The following is a 13,211-nucleotide window of genomic DNA, read 5'->3' on the forward strand; positions in this document are numbered from 1 at the left end:
TTGCAAAACCCTCACACCAAATGCAATTGCGTGGCTGAAGCTTGACACCCACAATTGTGAAGAGAGAAGTGGGGAATGAAAAGCAGCAGACAGCCTGACAGAAAGTTCATGCTCACCCAAGAAAATGGAATTTTCCTTCAGGCTGAAAACATAATCATTATGAAACTGGCCATCCAATAATTTTCAGAGAAAATATTGTTGTAACCATGACTCCTTATCTGCAGGCGTTGCAGTCACTTCACAGGATGACCACAATGTTCATGATCACTTTTTAAAAACTTTTTGGTATATTTTTTCTTTTCTTTTGTTGTGGTAAACCATATAAAAATTTGCCATTTTAGCCATTAAATAAGTGTATAATTTCATGGCATTATTTACATTTACACTTTTAAAAGAAAATTACTTTAAAGAAGTCTTCCATAGCAAGAAAAAACTTAATGAATTTTTAAGAGTGGGCATGGCTTCCTTCCCGATACCATTTTGGTTTTGCTGTTTTCCACCCTGGCAGTAACTTGAAACACACTATTCTCTCATTAGGGACTCACACCACCCCATCCTGCACATGTACCTGGTATCAATGGGGGCAGAGAGGAGATGAGTATGGGGTGTTGGGGGTGGGGGTGGAAGAGAATGTGTGGGTCGGTGTAAGCCTGCCATGGGCACATGGGAAAATTCTGTGACATGCACAGCCCCCAGATGGTGACTCAGGATTACTGCATGAGACGAGAGTCCGTGACATTCGGTTTGAACGGCATTTCTTAACAATTTTTATTGAGAACTTACTGACCCCATGTGACACACAAAACAAATGTACATACCCTTCACATATTTATAGAAACATTTTTAAAGGTGCCCTAAAAATGGGTCAATGATGTACTTTTCTTTAAAACATGTAATAGACATTCGATGAACTACTTTTGATGGGGTGCTATGCAAAATATGAATCTGGCTCAAAGACACTCTGGCAAAAAGTGGCACAGAGGCTATCCCTTAGACATTGGGGAATGTGAAAGAAGGCACGATAACAAAAGGGAATGGGCCAAATTCAGCCTGGCCAGCGGGTGGCATAGGTGGAAGAAGCATGGGTGGAAGGGGCAAGGACGGAGGAGGAAAGGGTGGCATGGGGAAACACAGGCTGCTGGAATGGCTGTGGCCCCAGAAGTAACCATCTCTCATCCCGCTGATGAACAAGGGTGCCATTATGGCCTCAGCTGCGGTTACCATGACAGGCTGGCCCACTGCCATGAAGGGCAGCATGTTTCTTGCCATTGATGCCCTCTGATGTCTCTCCCATTTGGCTCTTCTATTCTCAAACCAAATCTTCAATCAGAGGAAAAAAGAAACAGGTTTAGTATACTGAGCATTTAATTTCATCATGGAAAAAAACACAACAAGCAACTCTCTATGTCCTTAACCTTTTCAGGTGTATCAAGACAAGCTACTTCCTTACTACTAAAATATCTTAGAAAGGTGAACACCACACCTTTCCCCTAGTGAGCTCCAAGTATGTGCTACGTACGCTCTGGCTTGGCTTATTTCTTTGTCTCTCTCCTTTTATCTGTAATATTACTTTTTCCACTCTTGGGTGCAGGTGTAGCCGATGAGTGGGACTCGATCCCTGCTGGTATTGCTATGTGTGGCATGTCTGCTTGCAGATACTTGACCATCAGCTACCCAGCTGCCCACCAACTCCTACTTACTAGGCCACTGTCACCCTGGTCATGGGGGAAGCTGAGCTTGGAAAAAAAGGCGGGGGTGCCTTTTAAAGTCATACCAAGAAGATGAGGCCCCCGTTTTGAAAAGCCCATCTTCAGTGTAAAGTAAAAAATCGATAAGAGTACATTGTATTTTAAAACAAGTTTTCTTTCCTTCAAGAAATTCTAAGGGGTCATTCATCTTCTGAAACTCCTTGAGAATTAAAAAGATGGTATATTGCAAGGCAAGTCTCGTTATAGGGGGCCCAGGGAGTTTGTGGATTGTCTTGCTGGGAAATGAGGGTATCTGAAGCCCTGGACACTCTTCACACTTCAGCTTGAAGCTTTGTGGAAGGAGGACTCAAATGTCGTCCAAATTCACAAAAATTCTCAAAAAGCTTTGCCCAGTTGAGAGTTTGAGAGAAAGGAAGCATTGCTAATTCTGCATGCTCCAACTCATCCCTCCCTCCAAATCTTCCTGGGCTAAGGACAAGGTCAGCTCACTTTGTTCTCCCTATAGTCCTGGGATATGGGACAGAGACTTGGTTGCCCAGTTCCATGGGACGCCTTCAGCCATCTAGCCTCACTACTCAAGCAGAAGATCCCAATCTCATCAGCATTCCCAAAGCGGGAGTGTCCAAATAGGCAACTCTGAACATGTTCAGTGGTAATGTGGAGGAGGTATCAAAAAACACTACTCCCTAAACACCTGCCAATTGTTAAAAGACCAAAAAATAAAACCTGTCAATTAAACAACACTATCCCCCAAGCTTCTAGTTAATGACATTTCCATTGTATTTTGATCCTTCTGGAAGTTCCCAAACTGCAAATTTTATGGGACAAAGGGACTCTTCTCCCTGTTTGATGCCCCATTTCCTTCTCCCATCTTACTATTTGGAGTCCTTCTCCCTCATGAATACATAGTCTAAATTTTAAGCCTACCGTAATAGTGCTTGTTTAGAGACAATTCCAATGTACCTGTGGTCAAAGGTTCATAAACATAAGCAATGCCAAAAGTGGGCCAAATGTGCTATGGGACAACATTAGGTCCCTATTGTCAGTATTGGTTTCATAAAACAGCCCTTACTATCTTTACAAAACAGAGGGGGGAAACATCTATTAAAAATTTTTGGAGATATTCATGCTGAAATGTTTGGCAATAGATGAGAACATCATGCCTTTTTCCTTATTTGCTGAGTGAGAGTGGTCCTTTTGCCTTCAGAACTGCATTGAGTGAATGCTATGTAAACCCAGGGAGGGGAAAGGCAATTCACCAAAACGTCAATATTGCATCTCCCCCAAATTGGCATTGCCTGCCTGAGAAAATGGAGGGCAACAGGATGCCAACACTCAGTGCCCCATTTTGTCAGGCTGCTTTTCTGCATGCCACCATTGACAGAACCGCAGCATAGCTCCCTCACTGCACTCACACACATGAGCTCTGCAGAAAAGCTATTAAGGTCATCCCGATTTTTCTTTCTTTTCTTCCTTTTTTGCAAATACTCCTTTGGATCCACTGACCTACAAATTTATTATCACAGCCTGAGCAAATAAATAAAAAGGTATTTCAAATTACCACAGGTAAGAGTCTAGCCTGACCTGACAGCCATCCCCCACTATCAACACATTCCACAAAACACATCTCTTCCTATTAGTACAACAAACTGGAAGAAACAAAAAATCTCTTAAATGCTAGAAATTGATCAAGAAAATATTCACTGATGCATTTGATAGTTTCAAAAGTTGAATGGGCGCAGCTTCCCCAAGCCATGAGTGTGACTGTATACAATTCTTGCCTAACACTTCCATCCTTAGGTTGGTGGAAATTTATGAAAAATTGATCTTGTAGTTTGTTTTGGTTTCTAGATAAACTTGCAAAGGTTGCAAGCCTTTTCGCTATCTCTACCATAATGCAAAACCAACTATGTCAGCAATGTTTTCAGCCTGCCATATCAAAGTATTCCAGAAAATTAAAATTTAGAGCTGCCACTCTCTACAAGGCTTCACCAAATACTTAAAAACAATAGTAGGAGGGCCAGGCACTTGAACTTTATGCTATCCCCCGCCATCAGTCTCAGCTTAAGGAAACATACGTTCTGGTTGGGAATTATTCCTTTACCCCAATGCCTAAACATTTATAAATTCTTAACCAAAGAGTTTACGCTTGGTTTTAAATATATTAAATAATTTAGTTTAATGGAGCTCTTTGGAGCATTAGTTCGAATAATCCCCATGTCAGAAAACCCCAGGATGCCTCCACATGGAAGTGCTACCTAAAGGATACCAGTGCTAGGAATTCAATCTTATATATTATGCTATATTTCATTTATACTGTTATATATTATATATATTTGTAATTTGGAATACATATATTTATATATTTGTAATTTATTCAAGTGTATAATATATTTTATACACAAGGAATAAAGGAAACAGTTCAGTACTCATTTTTTTTTCCGTGGATTGTCATGTTCCCTCTGGTAATGGGAAATTTCCACAAGCTGAGCTTTCCTTACCGCATTTTCCAGCCACAAAGATCCCAAAGTTCAGACCTCATTGCCTATACATGAAAAAGGCCACAAAAACACCAAGATGGCAATGTCTGGGTCAAAGTGTGTCCAAGCCCTGAAGCGGGTTTTAGAATGGCTCCCCTGCCCGATTGCTTTTTCGGTTTACTGACCTGCACTGCGAGTTCAGTCACATTCATGCTTCTTGCCAGCCACCCTCTATGGAAGAAACCACACGTGTTCAGCATTTGGAGTTGTGGGTGTCGTTTCATTCTTGTGTTTAATTTTTTTTTTTTTTTTTTTTTTTTTGAGACGGAGTCTCGCTCTGTCGCCCAGGCTGGAGTGCAGTGGCGCGATCTCGGCTCACTGCAAGCTCCGCCTCCCGGGTTCACGCCATTCTCCTGCCTCAGCCTCCCGAGTAGCTGGGACTACAGGCGCCCGCTACCACGCCCGGCTAATTTTTTGTATTTTTAGTAGAGACGGGGTTTCACCGTGTTAGCCAGGATGGTCTCGATCTCCTGACCTCGTGATCCGCCCGCCTCGGCCTCCCAAAGTGCTGGGATTACAGGCGTGAGCCACCGCGCCCGGCCGTGTTTAATTTTTTATTCTACCAACTCCCCACACCCAGTAGGCTGTTCTGTAACACCCAGCTGAGCCTCACATTAGGAACATTTCTCTCATGCCACAAATAAAGGAGATGCCAAAAAAAAAAAAAATCAGGGCGGTGGCTCACGCCTGTAACGCCAGCACTTTGGGAGGCCGAGGCAGGAGGATCACTTGAGGTCAGGAGTTCGAGACCAGCCTGGCCAATATGGCGAAACCCCGTCTCTACTAAAAATTCAATAATTAGCCAGGTGTGGTGGCTGGCGCCTGTAATCCCAGCTACTTGGGAGGCTGAGGTAGGATAATCTCTTGAACCTGGGAGGCAGAGGTTGCAGTGAGCCGAGATCGCACCATTGCACTCCAGCCTGGGTGTCCCAGTGAGACTCTTTCTCCAAAAAATAAAAAAATAACCCCCCCATAACAAAAAAAATCGTTAATCAATATAAATGACATTCTAACTTACTATTTGAAACTTAGAAAAATTAACACCAAAGGAAACCCAGACGAACGACGGACTTCTCAGAATTTTAAATAAGGTCAGAATGCGACCCTGCACTTGCTGTACAGAATCTTAATCTCCTCATCTTTATTTCTGCCTCGCCTGGGATAGGAGTTATTTATCATAACTGACCTCAGCCCAACGTTGCTCAACTTGGTTCATTTAAATTCTGCATGATGCCTAATAGGCATAGCCCCACTACAGAACCCACTAGGTGCCAGGGGTCTGCGGGGAGGGGACGGCAGCAACACCAGGCCCCAGATGGGTTTTGGTTCAGGAGGGGAGAGGGTAGGAGAGGGACTGCGGGAAAGCCAAACGCCGCCTCCCTGCAAACCGCGCGCCAACCAGAGCAATGGGCTTACCGCAGGAACTCACTGGGGAACTGCTCGCATTGGAAAATGCGCTCCAGCTCCTGCAGCTGCAATGGGGTGAAGGCGTTGCCAGGCTCCAGCCCCCCGACGGCGCCCTGTGGGCGCGAATCCTGCTGCCCAGGTTCCTTCTCGCTCTGGTCGCTGTCCTCAACGTTGCCATCGCTGCGGCTGGTGCCCTCGAGGTTTCCTTCCCATAGGTGGCCAGGAACTTCTGTGCCGCCGCCATCTTTTTCTTCTCCGCCGCCATCTTTTTCTTCTCCGCCTTGGGCTCCTGCCGACTTTAACTTTTCTCCTGCTGCTGTGCCTTGCTCAGGCTCAGGCTGTGCATCCTCTTCCTCCTCTTCGGCCTCTTCAGTAAGCGACAGCACCATAGCATTCATATCTGGAAAAGGAGAAACCCCAAGAGAAAGATCAAGGCATTGGTCCTGAGGGTGTTGGAAGGAGGTGGTGAGGGGCTACACTCTGAGAGCAGTGGTAGTGCAGGGGCATCATCCAGTCCACTCGCCTCTCCCAGAGAACCTTGGTTTCCTGAGTTCGCAAAAGCATGTGTCCCATCAAGGTACTGACCCTGTAGTTCTTTCTCCTCGTCGACTCCAGGGCTGAGCAAGCTGGTGATATACTGGCTACACTGGTCCGGAGGCTCCATACCCTGAGTGGTGTGGATGGAGCTGTGCACTTCTGCAGGTTCTGAGCTGGGGCCACCACGATCTCCTAGGCAGTGCTAGAACTGTGAGTCGCCGCCTGGAAGGTTCTTCCGGTGTCTAGACTCAGCAACAGTGTATCCACTTAGGGACCTCCTCTCTTGCTTTTCTGCTTCCCGCTATTTGCTGTGGGTTGGGCCTGCTGAGGTGCGCATGCCTCAGGGGCTTGGCCTTGCCCCGGAGAGGGGGAGCACGCGTTGGTGGTGTGGGGGGGGAGGGGTAAGTGGTGTAGTAGGGTGTGGGGGAGGGGGGAGTAGGGCTTGGGAGGGGGAGTAGGATGGGGTGGGTGCTTGCATGCGTTGTCCTGTAGACAGGCATGCGTGAGTGTGGAACTTGGGGAAGCTGCTGTGCTGAATTGTGCAAGCCCATTTTATGGCGATAAGGGAGATTTTGCACTAGCTCCATGCTTCCTAGGTCTCCAGGAACAGGAGCTTGGGCCTGGATTTGCAAAGCTTGTCGGCTGCGCAAATGCACTATGTAAAAATGCAGCACACTCCTTGAGAAAGTCCACTATTAATTCTTAGTAATGAATCCACATCAAAGTGCAAGGGTGGAAACATGCACAATGCTTAGAGCATCCGAGATTGCTTTTCTTTTCTTTTCTTTTCTTTTCTTTTTTTTTTTTTTTTGAGACAGTCTTGCTCTGTCTCTGGAATGCAGTGGCACTATCTGGGCTCACTACAGCCTCCATCTTCTGGGTACCTAGATTCAGTAACAGTGTATCCACTTACAGACCTCCTCTCTTGCCTTTCCTCTTCCCACTATTTGCTGTGGGTTGGGCCTGCTGAGGTGCGCATGCCTCAGGGGCTTGGCCTTGCCTTGGGCACGGGAGAGCACGTGTTGGAGTGGGGGCAGTAGGACGGGGGGGGGGGGAGTAGGGCGGGGGAGGGAGTAGGGCGGGGGGGCGTAGGGTGGAGGGGGGGAGTAGGGCGGGGGGGCCGGGGAGTAGGATGGGGTGGGTGTTTGCATCTATTGTGCAGGTACTCAGGAGTGCCTCAGCCTCCCGAGTACCTGGAACTACAGGTGCGCACCAGCACACCTGGGTAATTATTGTATTTTTAGTAGAGACACGGTTTCACCATGTTTGCAGGGCTGGTCTGGAACTGCTGGCCCCAAGTGATCCACCCACCTCGGCCTCCCAAAGTGCTGGGATTACAGGCGTGAGCCACCGTTCCCAGCTGCAGCCAAGATTTCTAAAATTGCAGGGCATCCTTCCTTTGCCTTTGGTTGTGACTGTGGATAGCGCAGCTTCTGCTATGTCTCTGGCTACAGACCCATTACAAATGCGCACTTACCTTCTGTGCTGAGCTGGTGCTGTGGACCTGCAGTGATTTCCCTTCTTTCCTGCTGCTGCATAGCCCTCTTTTCCTCTACTCCTGCCCTTTTCTACAGATATCTTTCTGAGCTCTTGTTTAGGAATAAATACATTTTATTTATTGTCAAATAAACACAGCCAGGACAGATTGAGTGCTCTAAGATTCTTCCTTTAAGAAGTGTTTTGTAGATACTGCAGGACTTGTTAATGTCCTGAATATAGAGAGTAGGTTTTAACCATAGAACCTATCCTCCATCGTTTGAGTGTCTCATTCTATTTTTGCTTGCACAATGACCCTTTTCATCAACCTTATTTTATATAAGAAATTAAACTAGTTTGTGGGCCCCTACATGTACTGTGGGTTCCGGTCACCCCAACGACTGATCCTAATGGATGAGTGCACGCATCATACCTCATGTTCCCAGAGGATGGGTAAGAAAACAGCTGGAAAATATTTGACCAATTCACGTTCAAAGAGATGGGAAGGGATGACGATCTAACAGCCTCTTTCTGATTTTAACTAAGATGTCTCCTCCTCAGGCTGGCTCTTCCTGGAGCTAAACTGCTGGAATCTGAAATTTTGCTTTGCTTCCTGTTGCTAGCTGGCTAATCTCACTTGATCACTCTCCGTTTGTGTTAGTTTTCTCATCTGTAAAATGGGAATAACAATGATAACTATCTCATGGGGTTTTCGCATAGATGGAGATGATTAAACATGCTGCCTCACATTTCCTGCTTCTGTCAGTTTGTATGTGTTTATTTACAAGGGTCCTTGAAAGAAGAGAGATGATGGCTATTCTCTGGCAGTGGGCAACAGGGGCAAGATGTTTTATTGTGAAAATAATGGTTCTGTAAGTCTTTTTGTACCTATATGTACTTCACTCAGTAAACCTTTGTTGGCTGCTGTGTTGACAGGGCCCTGTGGCAAGAAATGTGGGGATTGCCACAATGTCTGATCAATGCCTGACCATTGAGATGTAGGTTCTCATGGTGTAGTGGGATCGATAAGGAATCAGAGAGACTGATGGGGTTCAGGAGGATATTTATTATTTAGGTACACTGGCCCAGTAAGATTAACATCCAAAGAACTGAGCCCTGAACAAAGAGTTAAGTTACTTTTTAAGCATTTCGTGGGGCAGGGGGAAGCATATTGCAGAAGTGAGAAACAGAGACAGTTATTCAATTAATTGAGACATGCATTACATCATTTCTTACTTTTCAAGGAAAAGCATGTTTTATGACTTGAGTTTATCCGTCTAGTGAACTTGCAGCTGCACAGCTAGGGAAACAGGGTCTTCACAATGCCTGGGAAAGGAGGAGAGATAAGGCTCACTAGCCACAGAAAAACAGGCAGTTAATTTTTAAAGGACTCCAACTCTTTCTCTTTCTCAGGGGAATTGGGTTTTCTTACATACAACTGAGTTTCTGCTTACATATTCTTTAATTTCTTTTAATTCCTATTTCCATTTCCCCCTTTGGTGCTTTTTATAACAAAGGTGTTAATAGAAAGCACCACTACTTGCCACCTCTTCGCGGAGCTGAGCTGCTTCTACTGGCAGTGGCTGATATTTGGTTAATGCCATCAACTGTGCGGTAGTGTGTCGGGTTACTATTGCCTCTATAGTTGACTGAATACTCCTAATAAGCAGGCGTAAAAGGCAAGGGAGGATGAGGCAGTTGCCAAGAATAAGCAAGAACCTACCAATGAGGGTTTTGAATCCTCCAAAGGCTGAGAACCATCCTCCAAACAAGGAATCCAGGGACCACCCGGATCAAGTCTGAACTAGAACATGGGCCAACTCGCGCATTCTAGCTGTGATTTCCATAATAGCTTGGCCATTATCATCGATTTCTAGGCAACAGTTGGTTAAATTAAATTTTCTACATACTCCTCCTTCTGAGGCTAAGAGGTAATCCAAAGCTAATCTATTTTGATGTATAGCATTTCTTATTTGTGTTGCTTGTATTGCCAATAAACCTAGTGCCCTTGGTGTTTCATTGGTTACAATTTCAAGGACTACCTACAACCTTATGATGCAGTTGAGCATATAGATTGGGGTGCAATATCCCCATGAACCGTCTTGCACCCAGATAGCTGGCTTATAATATTTAATGATTCTTTCAGGAGACCATTCATTATCTTTTCAGTCTCCTATGTCCACATCTTTTTGACATTTGTGTCTATTTTTGTGATTATGCTTCTTCTAGTTCTTCTTTTATTTTCATCATAAACTGGATATCCTAAGAGTTCCTCTTGCTTTAGAGGAATTAGAAAGAAGGATGGCTTGATTGTTCCTAACACACATGCCCCTGTCCATTTAGCCGGCAGTTGCTGATATACCCATGCTCCACAGACCCATTATAGGCCAGAGGATGCCTTCCAAGCATTTGGAGCCTCTAGCTGATTCCAAGTGTGGCTTAGAGTAGAGAATCAAGAGAAAGGGTTTGGACCTGGTAAGTAGGAGTCATTCTGGGCATTTCTCCATAGAGTTTTGTTTTTAGTCTCATCATAATGCTGTTGCCCTAGGCAGGTTGTTTCTCCTGCTGCCTCTGTGAAAGCCTTTCCCCATCGGGTGATACAGTACTTTTTAATTACGGAGGTTTTTAACAACCAAACACTGGCTGAGGCTGTTGGTTCACTGGCAGGGTTAGGCAAAGTGAAGTTACCTTGTGGCATTAATTCCTTTGCCTCCCATGGCCACTGGTCACCCATATTAGTTCCTCCACATACATAGCATGAGGAAATTCCTAAGCTGCCAGTTATGTTTTCAGCTAGTTGAGCAAATATGTTTTTGGGTGATGGGGGAAGCTCAGGCACTGGCTGATCAAAATGCTTATAGAATGACTTATGGACCCAGAATTGGGGGATTGGACACATTTGAGTCCTTCTAGTCTTTTTGACAATCAGTAGTGGAACTCCAAGGCCTGCTTCTTGTCTATCAACTCATAATAGTGCTGCCTGCCCTGTAGACCAAAAAGGTAGCTCTGGCTTTAAGATAGTAAAATTTAAAGAATTGCATGTCCTTGTCTTACAATTTAGTTTGACTGACATACTACTTAGCAGAGCAGTCCATCCTGAATATAAGTGTTGGAGCTGTGTTAGCGTAGACCACTGAATGTTACGGTCCGGGCATCCGATTTGTGGTTCTCCATACAGATGTTTAGGGCTGTTCCTGCTCAGCCTCTCTTGTGTTAAACCATTGCAGGCTGCTTCTGTTTTTTTTAAGATTATGAACATATGCGGCATGGCAGGCATCAAAGTACAAGGAACTACACCTTTTATAGGAGGGAGGGGCTTCTTTGGTTCGAGCTATAAGCTCTCCTTCTTTTTCTCCCTCTGATTTAATATGTACCTCAAACCAGAATTCATAAGGTAAGAGTTTAGGGTCATAACCTACATATAGCTGATTATTTCCTGGGTCACAGAATGAATAGGTGGTCTGGTTGTATGTGCAGATTCCTAACTTGGTTCCTGTACATTCATAGTAGGTATGGTACAGTAGAGTTTTAACTATGGTGTTTCTTACCCAGGTAGTGTGTACACAGTATGGGCATCTTTCTAGAGATTTCTCCTTTTTTAGTATAGGCAGAAATGGTAAGAACATTAGTGTATATAATAGAAACATGCTTACACTACACATGGGCATGGCAAACCTTCCTCTGGGCATAGACATTTGCAGCATTTGCAGTAATAACATAACATAATAACCAGTATTGACAGAATTATAGCTAGGCTTATAAATTGTATCCACATTTGCTTACCTGGAGATGGTCCTTTTAGCTTCGGCTGTGCATAGACTAGTCAGCTTCCGGGCTGTGATTAGAGCAGAGCTTGCAGGATTCTCAAGCTTCACCTGTGCGTAGACTGACCAGCCTCTGGTGTGGTCAGAGCAGGGCAGTTGTCCTTCTTACCGGTAGTTGGGTTTTGCCATAGGACTGTTCGGGTGGGGCAATCTGGGTCTTGTTGGCTAGTCCACTGGTCGTCATGGGGAGTCACTGCTGCCGCTGGTTTTAGCCAGCTATGGTGAATCCAAGGTGTGACACCTGCAACTTTAACAGCAGTGGGAGTAGACATGATCACAATATGGAGCCCATCCTATAAGGGCCCCAGGGTTGTTGGATTCCACCTTGTTTTTCTTTTTTTTTTTTTGAGATGGAGTCTTGCTCTGTTGCCCAGGCTGGAGTGCAGTGGCGCAATATCGGCTCACTGCAAGCTGTGCCTCCCGGGTTCATGCCATTCTCCTGCCTCAGCCTCCCAAGTAGCTGGGACTACAGGTACCCACCACCATGCCTGGCTAATTTTTTGTTTTCGTATTTTTAGTAGAGACGGGGTTTCACCATGTTAGCCAGCATGGTCTCATTCTCCTGATCCCGTGATCTCCCCCCCGCCGGCCTCCCAGAGTGCTGGGATTACAGGTGTGAGCCACCACGCCCAGCCTGGATTCCACATTTTAACCCAGACAGAATCCCCGGTTTATGTGGATGCACTGGGTCTGTTAGACTTAAAGGTATCCTTTCACTTACCCAGCCTTGCACCTCCTGCATTGCCACTCCTAAAGCCTGCATCTGTCTTCTAAGGGTTAGCTCTCCTAACTCCTTTAACTACCCTCTAATTTGATTAATGATTGGGGGTGGCCTTCCAAATAATATTTCATAGGGTGAATACCCAGTTTGTTCTGTAAGTGTACACCTGACCTGGAGGAGGACCATGGGCAAGACCTGATCCCATCGTAAGTGAGTTTCCTGGCAAAACTCTTTTAGTAGCTGTTTGAGTGTCTGGTTCATCCATTCCGCCTTCCCTGAACTCTGTGGTCAGTAGGCTGTGTGCAGTTTCCATTTGATCTTTAAAAGCTGAGTCAGCTGTAGTACTACTTCTGCCACAAATGCAGGACCATTGTCTGATCCTAGGGTTAAAGGCAATCCAAACCTTGGTATGATGTCTTTTAGTAGCACCTTTGTCACCTCTCGTGCCTTTTCAGTCCTGGTGGGGAAGGCCTCAACCCACCCTGAGAAGGTGCAAAGAAACACTAGCATATACCGGTAACCTCCTGCTCAAGGCAACTCGGTAAAGTCTACAAGCAGGTTCTCACAAGGCACAGCTCCCATTCCCTGAATTCCTGGGGGTCGAATAGGTCCTTGTTTTGGCTTATTCCAGACACAGGATAGACATTATTCGCAAACAGCATGGGTGATGGCAGAGAGCCGTGGCACATAGAAGTGTTGACCTATCAAAGTCTCTAGTTTCCAGTGTGTGTTCTTTGATGGATCTGCTTCACAAACCTTGAGGCTATTGTCTCTGGGACGTCTAGTCTCCCATCAGAGAACAGCCACCATCCACCTTTAATATATTTCCCTGTTTCCAGAACAAAACAAGCTTTTTCACTCGAAGAGTAAGGGGGTACCTCCAGCAAAGGGGGCTCTATAAGGAGAGGCATTGCTAGAGTTCTTTCTTCAGGTGAAGCCATGCTCATTGCTGCCTGCCGAGCCTCTTGGTCTGCCTTTCTGTTGCCCTGCACCTCAT

The 13,211-nt window shown here is 45.5% G+C and overlaps 1 protein-coding gene across 1 annotated transcript; it reads right to left on the reverse strand.

The window, feature by feature from the left end:
* Window positions 1-738: 738 nt before the first annotated feature.
* Window positions 739-6,596, reverse strand: LOC129135292 (rhox homeobox family member 2). The gene is made up of 4 exons (XM_529136.8): window positions 6,242-6,596; window positions 5,666-6,056; window positions 4,375-4,420; window positions 739-1,320 (listed from the first exon to the last, which is right to left on the reverse strand). The coding sequence occupies exons 1-4, from the start codon at window positions 6,318-6,320 to the stop codon at window positions 991-993; spliced, it is 846 nt and encodes a 281-aa protein (XP_529136.2). The 5' UTR covers window positions 6,321-6,596; the 3' UTR covers window positions 739-990.
* Window positions 6,597-13,211: the final 6,615 nt, after the last annotated feature.

This window comes from Pan troglodytes, chromosome X, assembly GCF_028858775.2.
Source record: "Pan troglodytes isolate AG18354 chromosome X, NHGRI_mPanTro3-v2.0_pri, whole genome shotgun sequence".
Lineage (NCBI taxonomy): Eukaryota > Metazoa > Chordata > Mammalia > Primates > Hominidae > Pan > Pan troglodytes.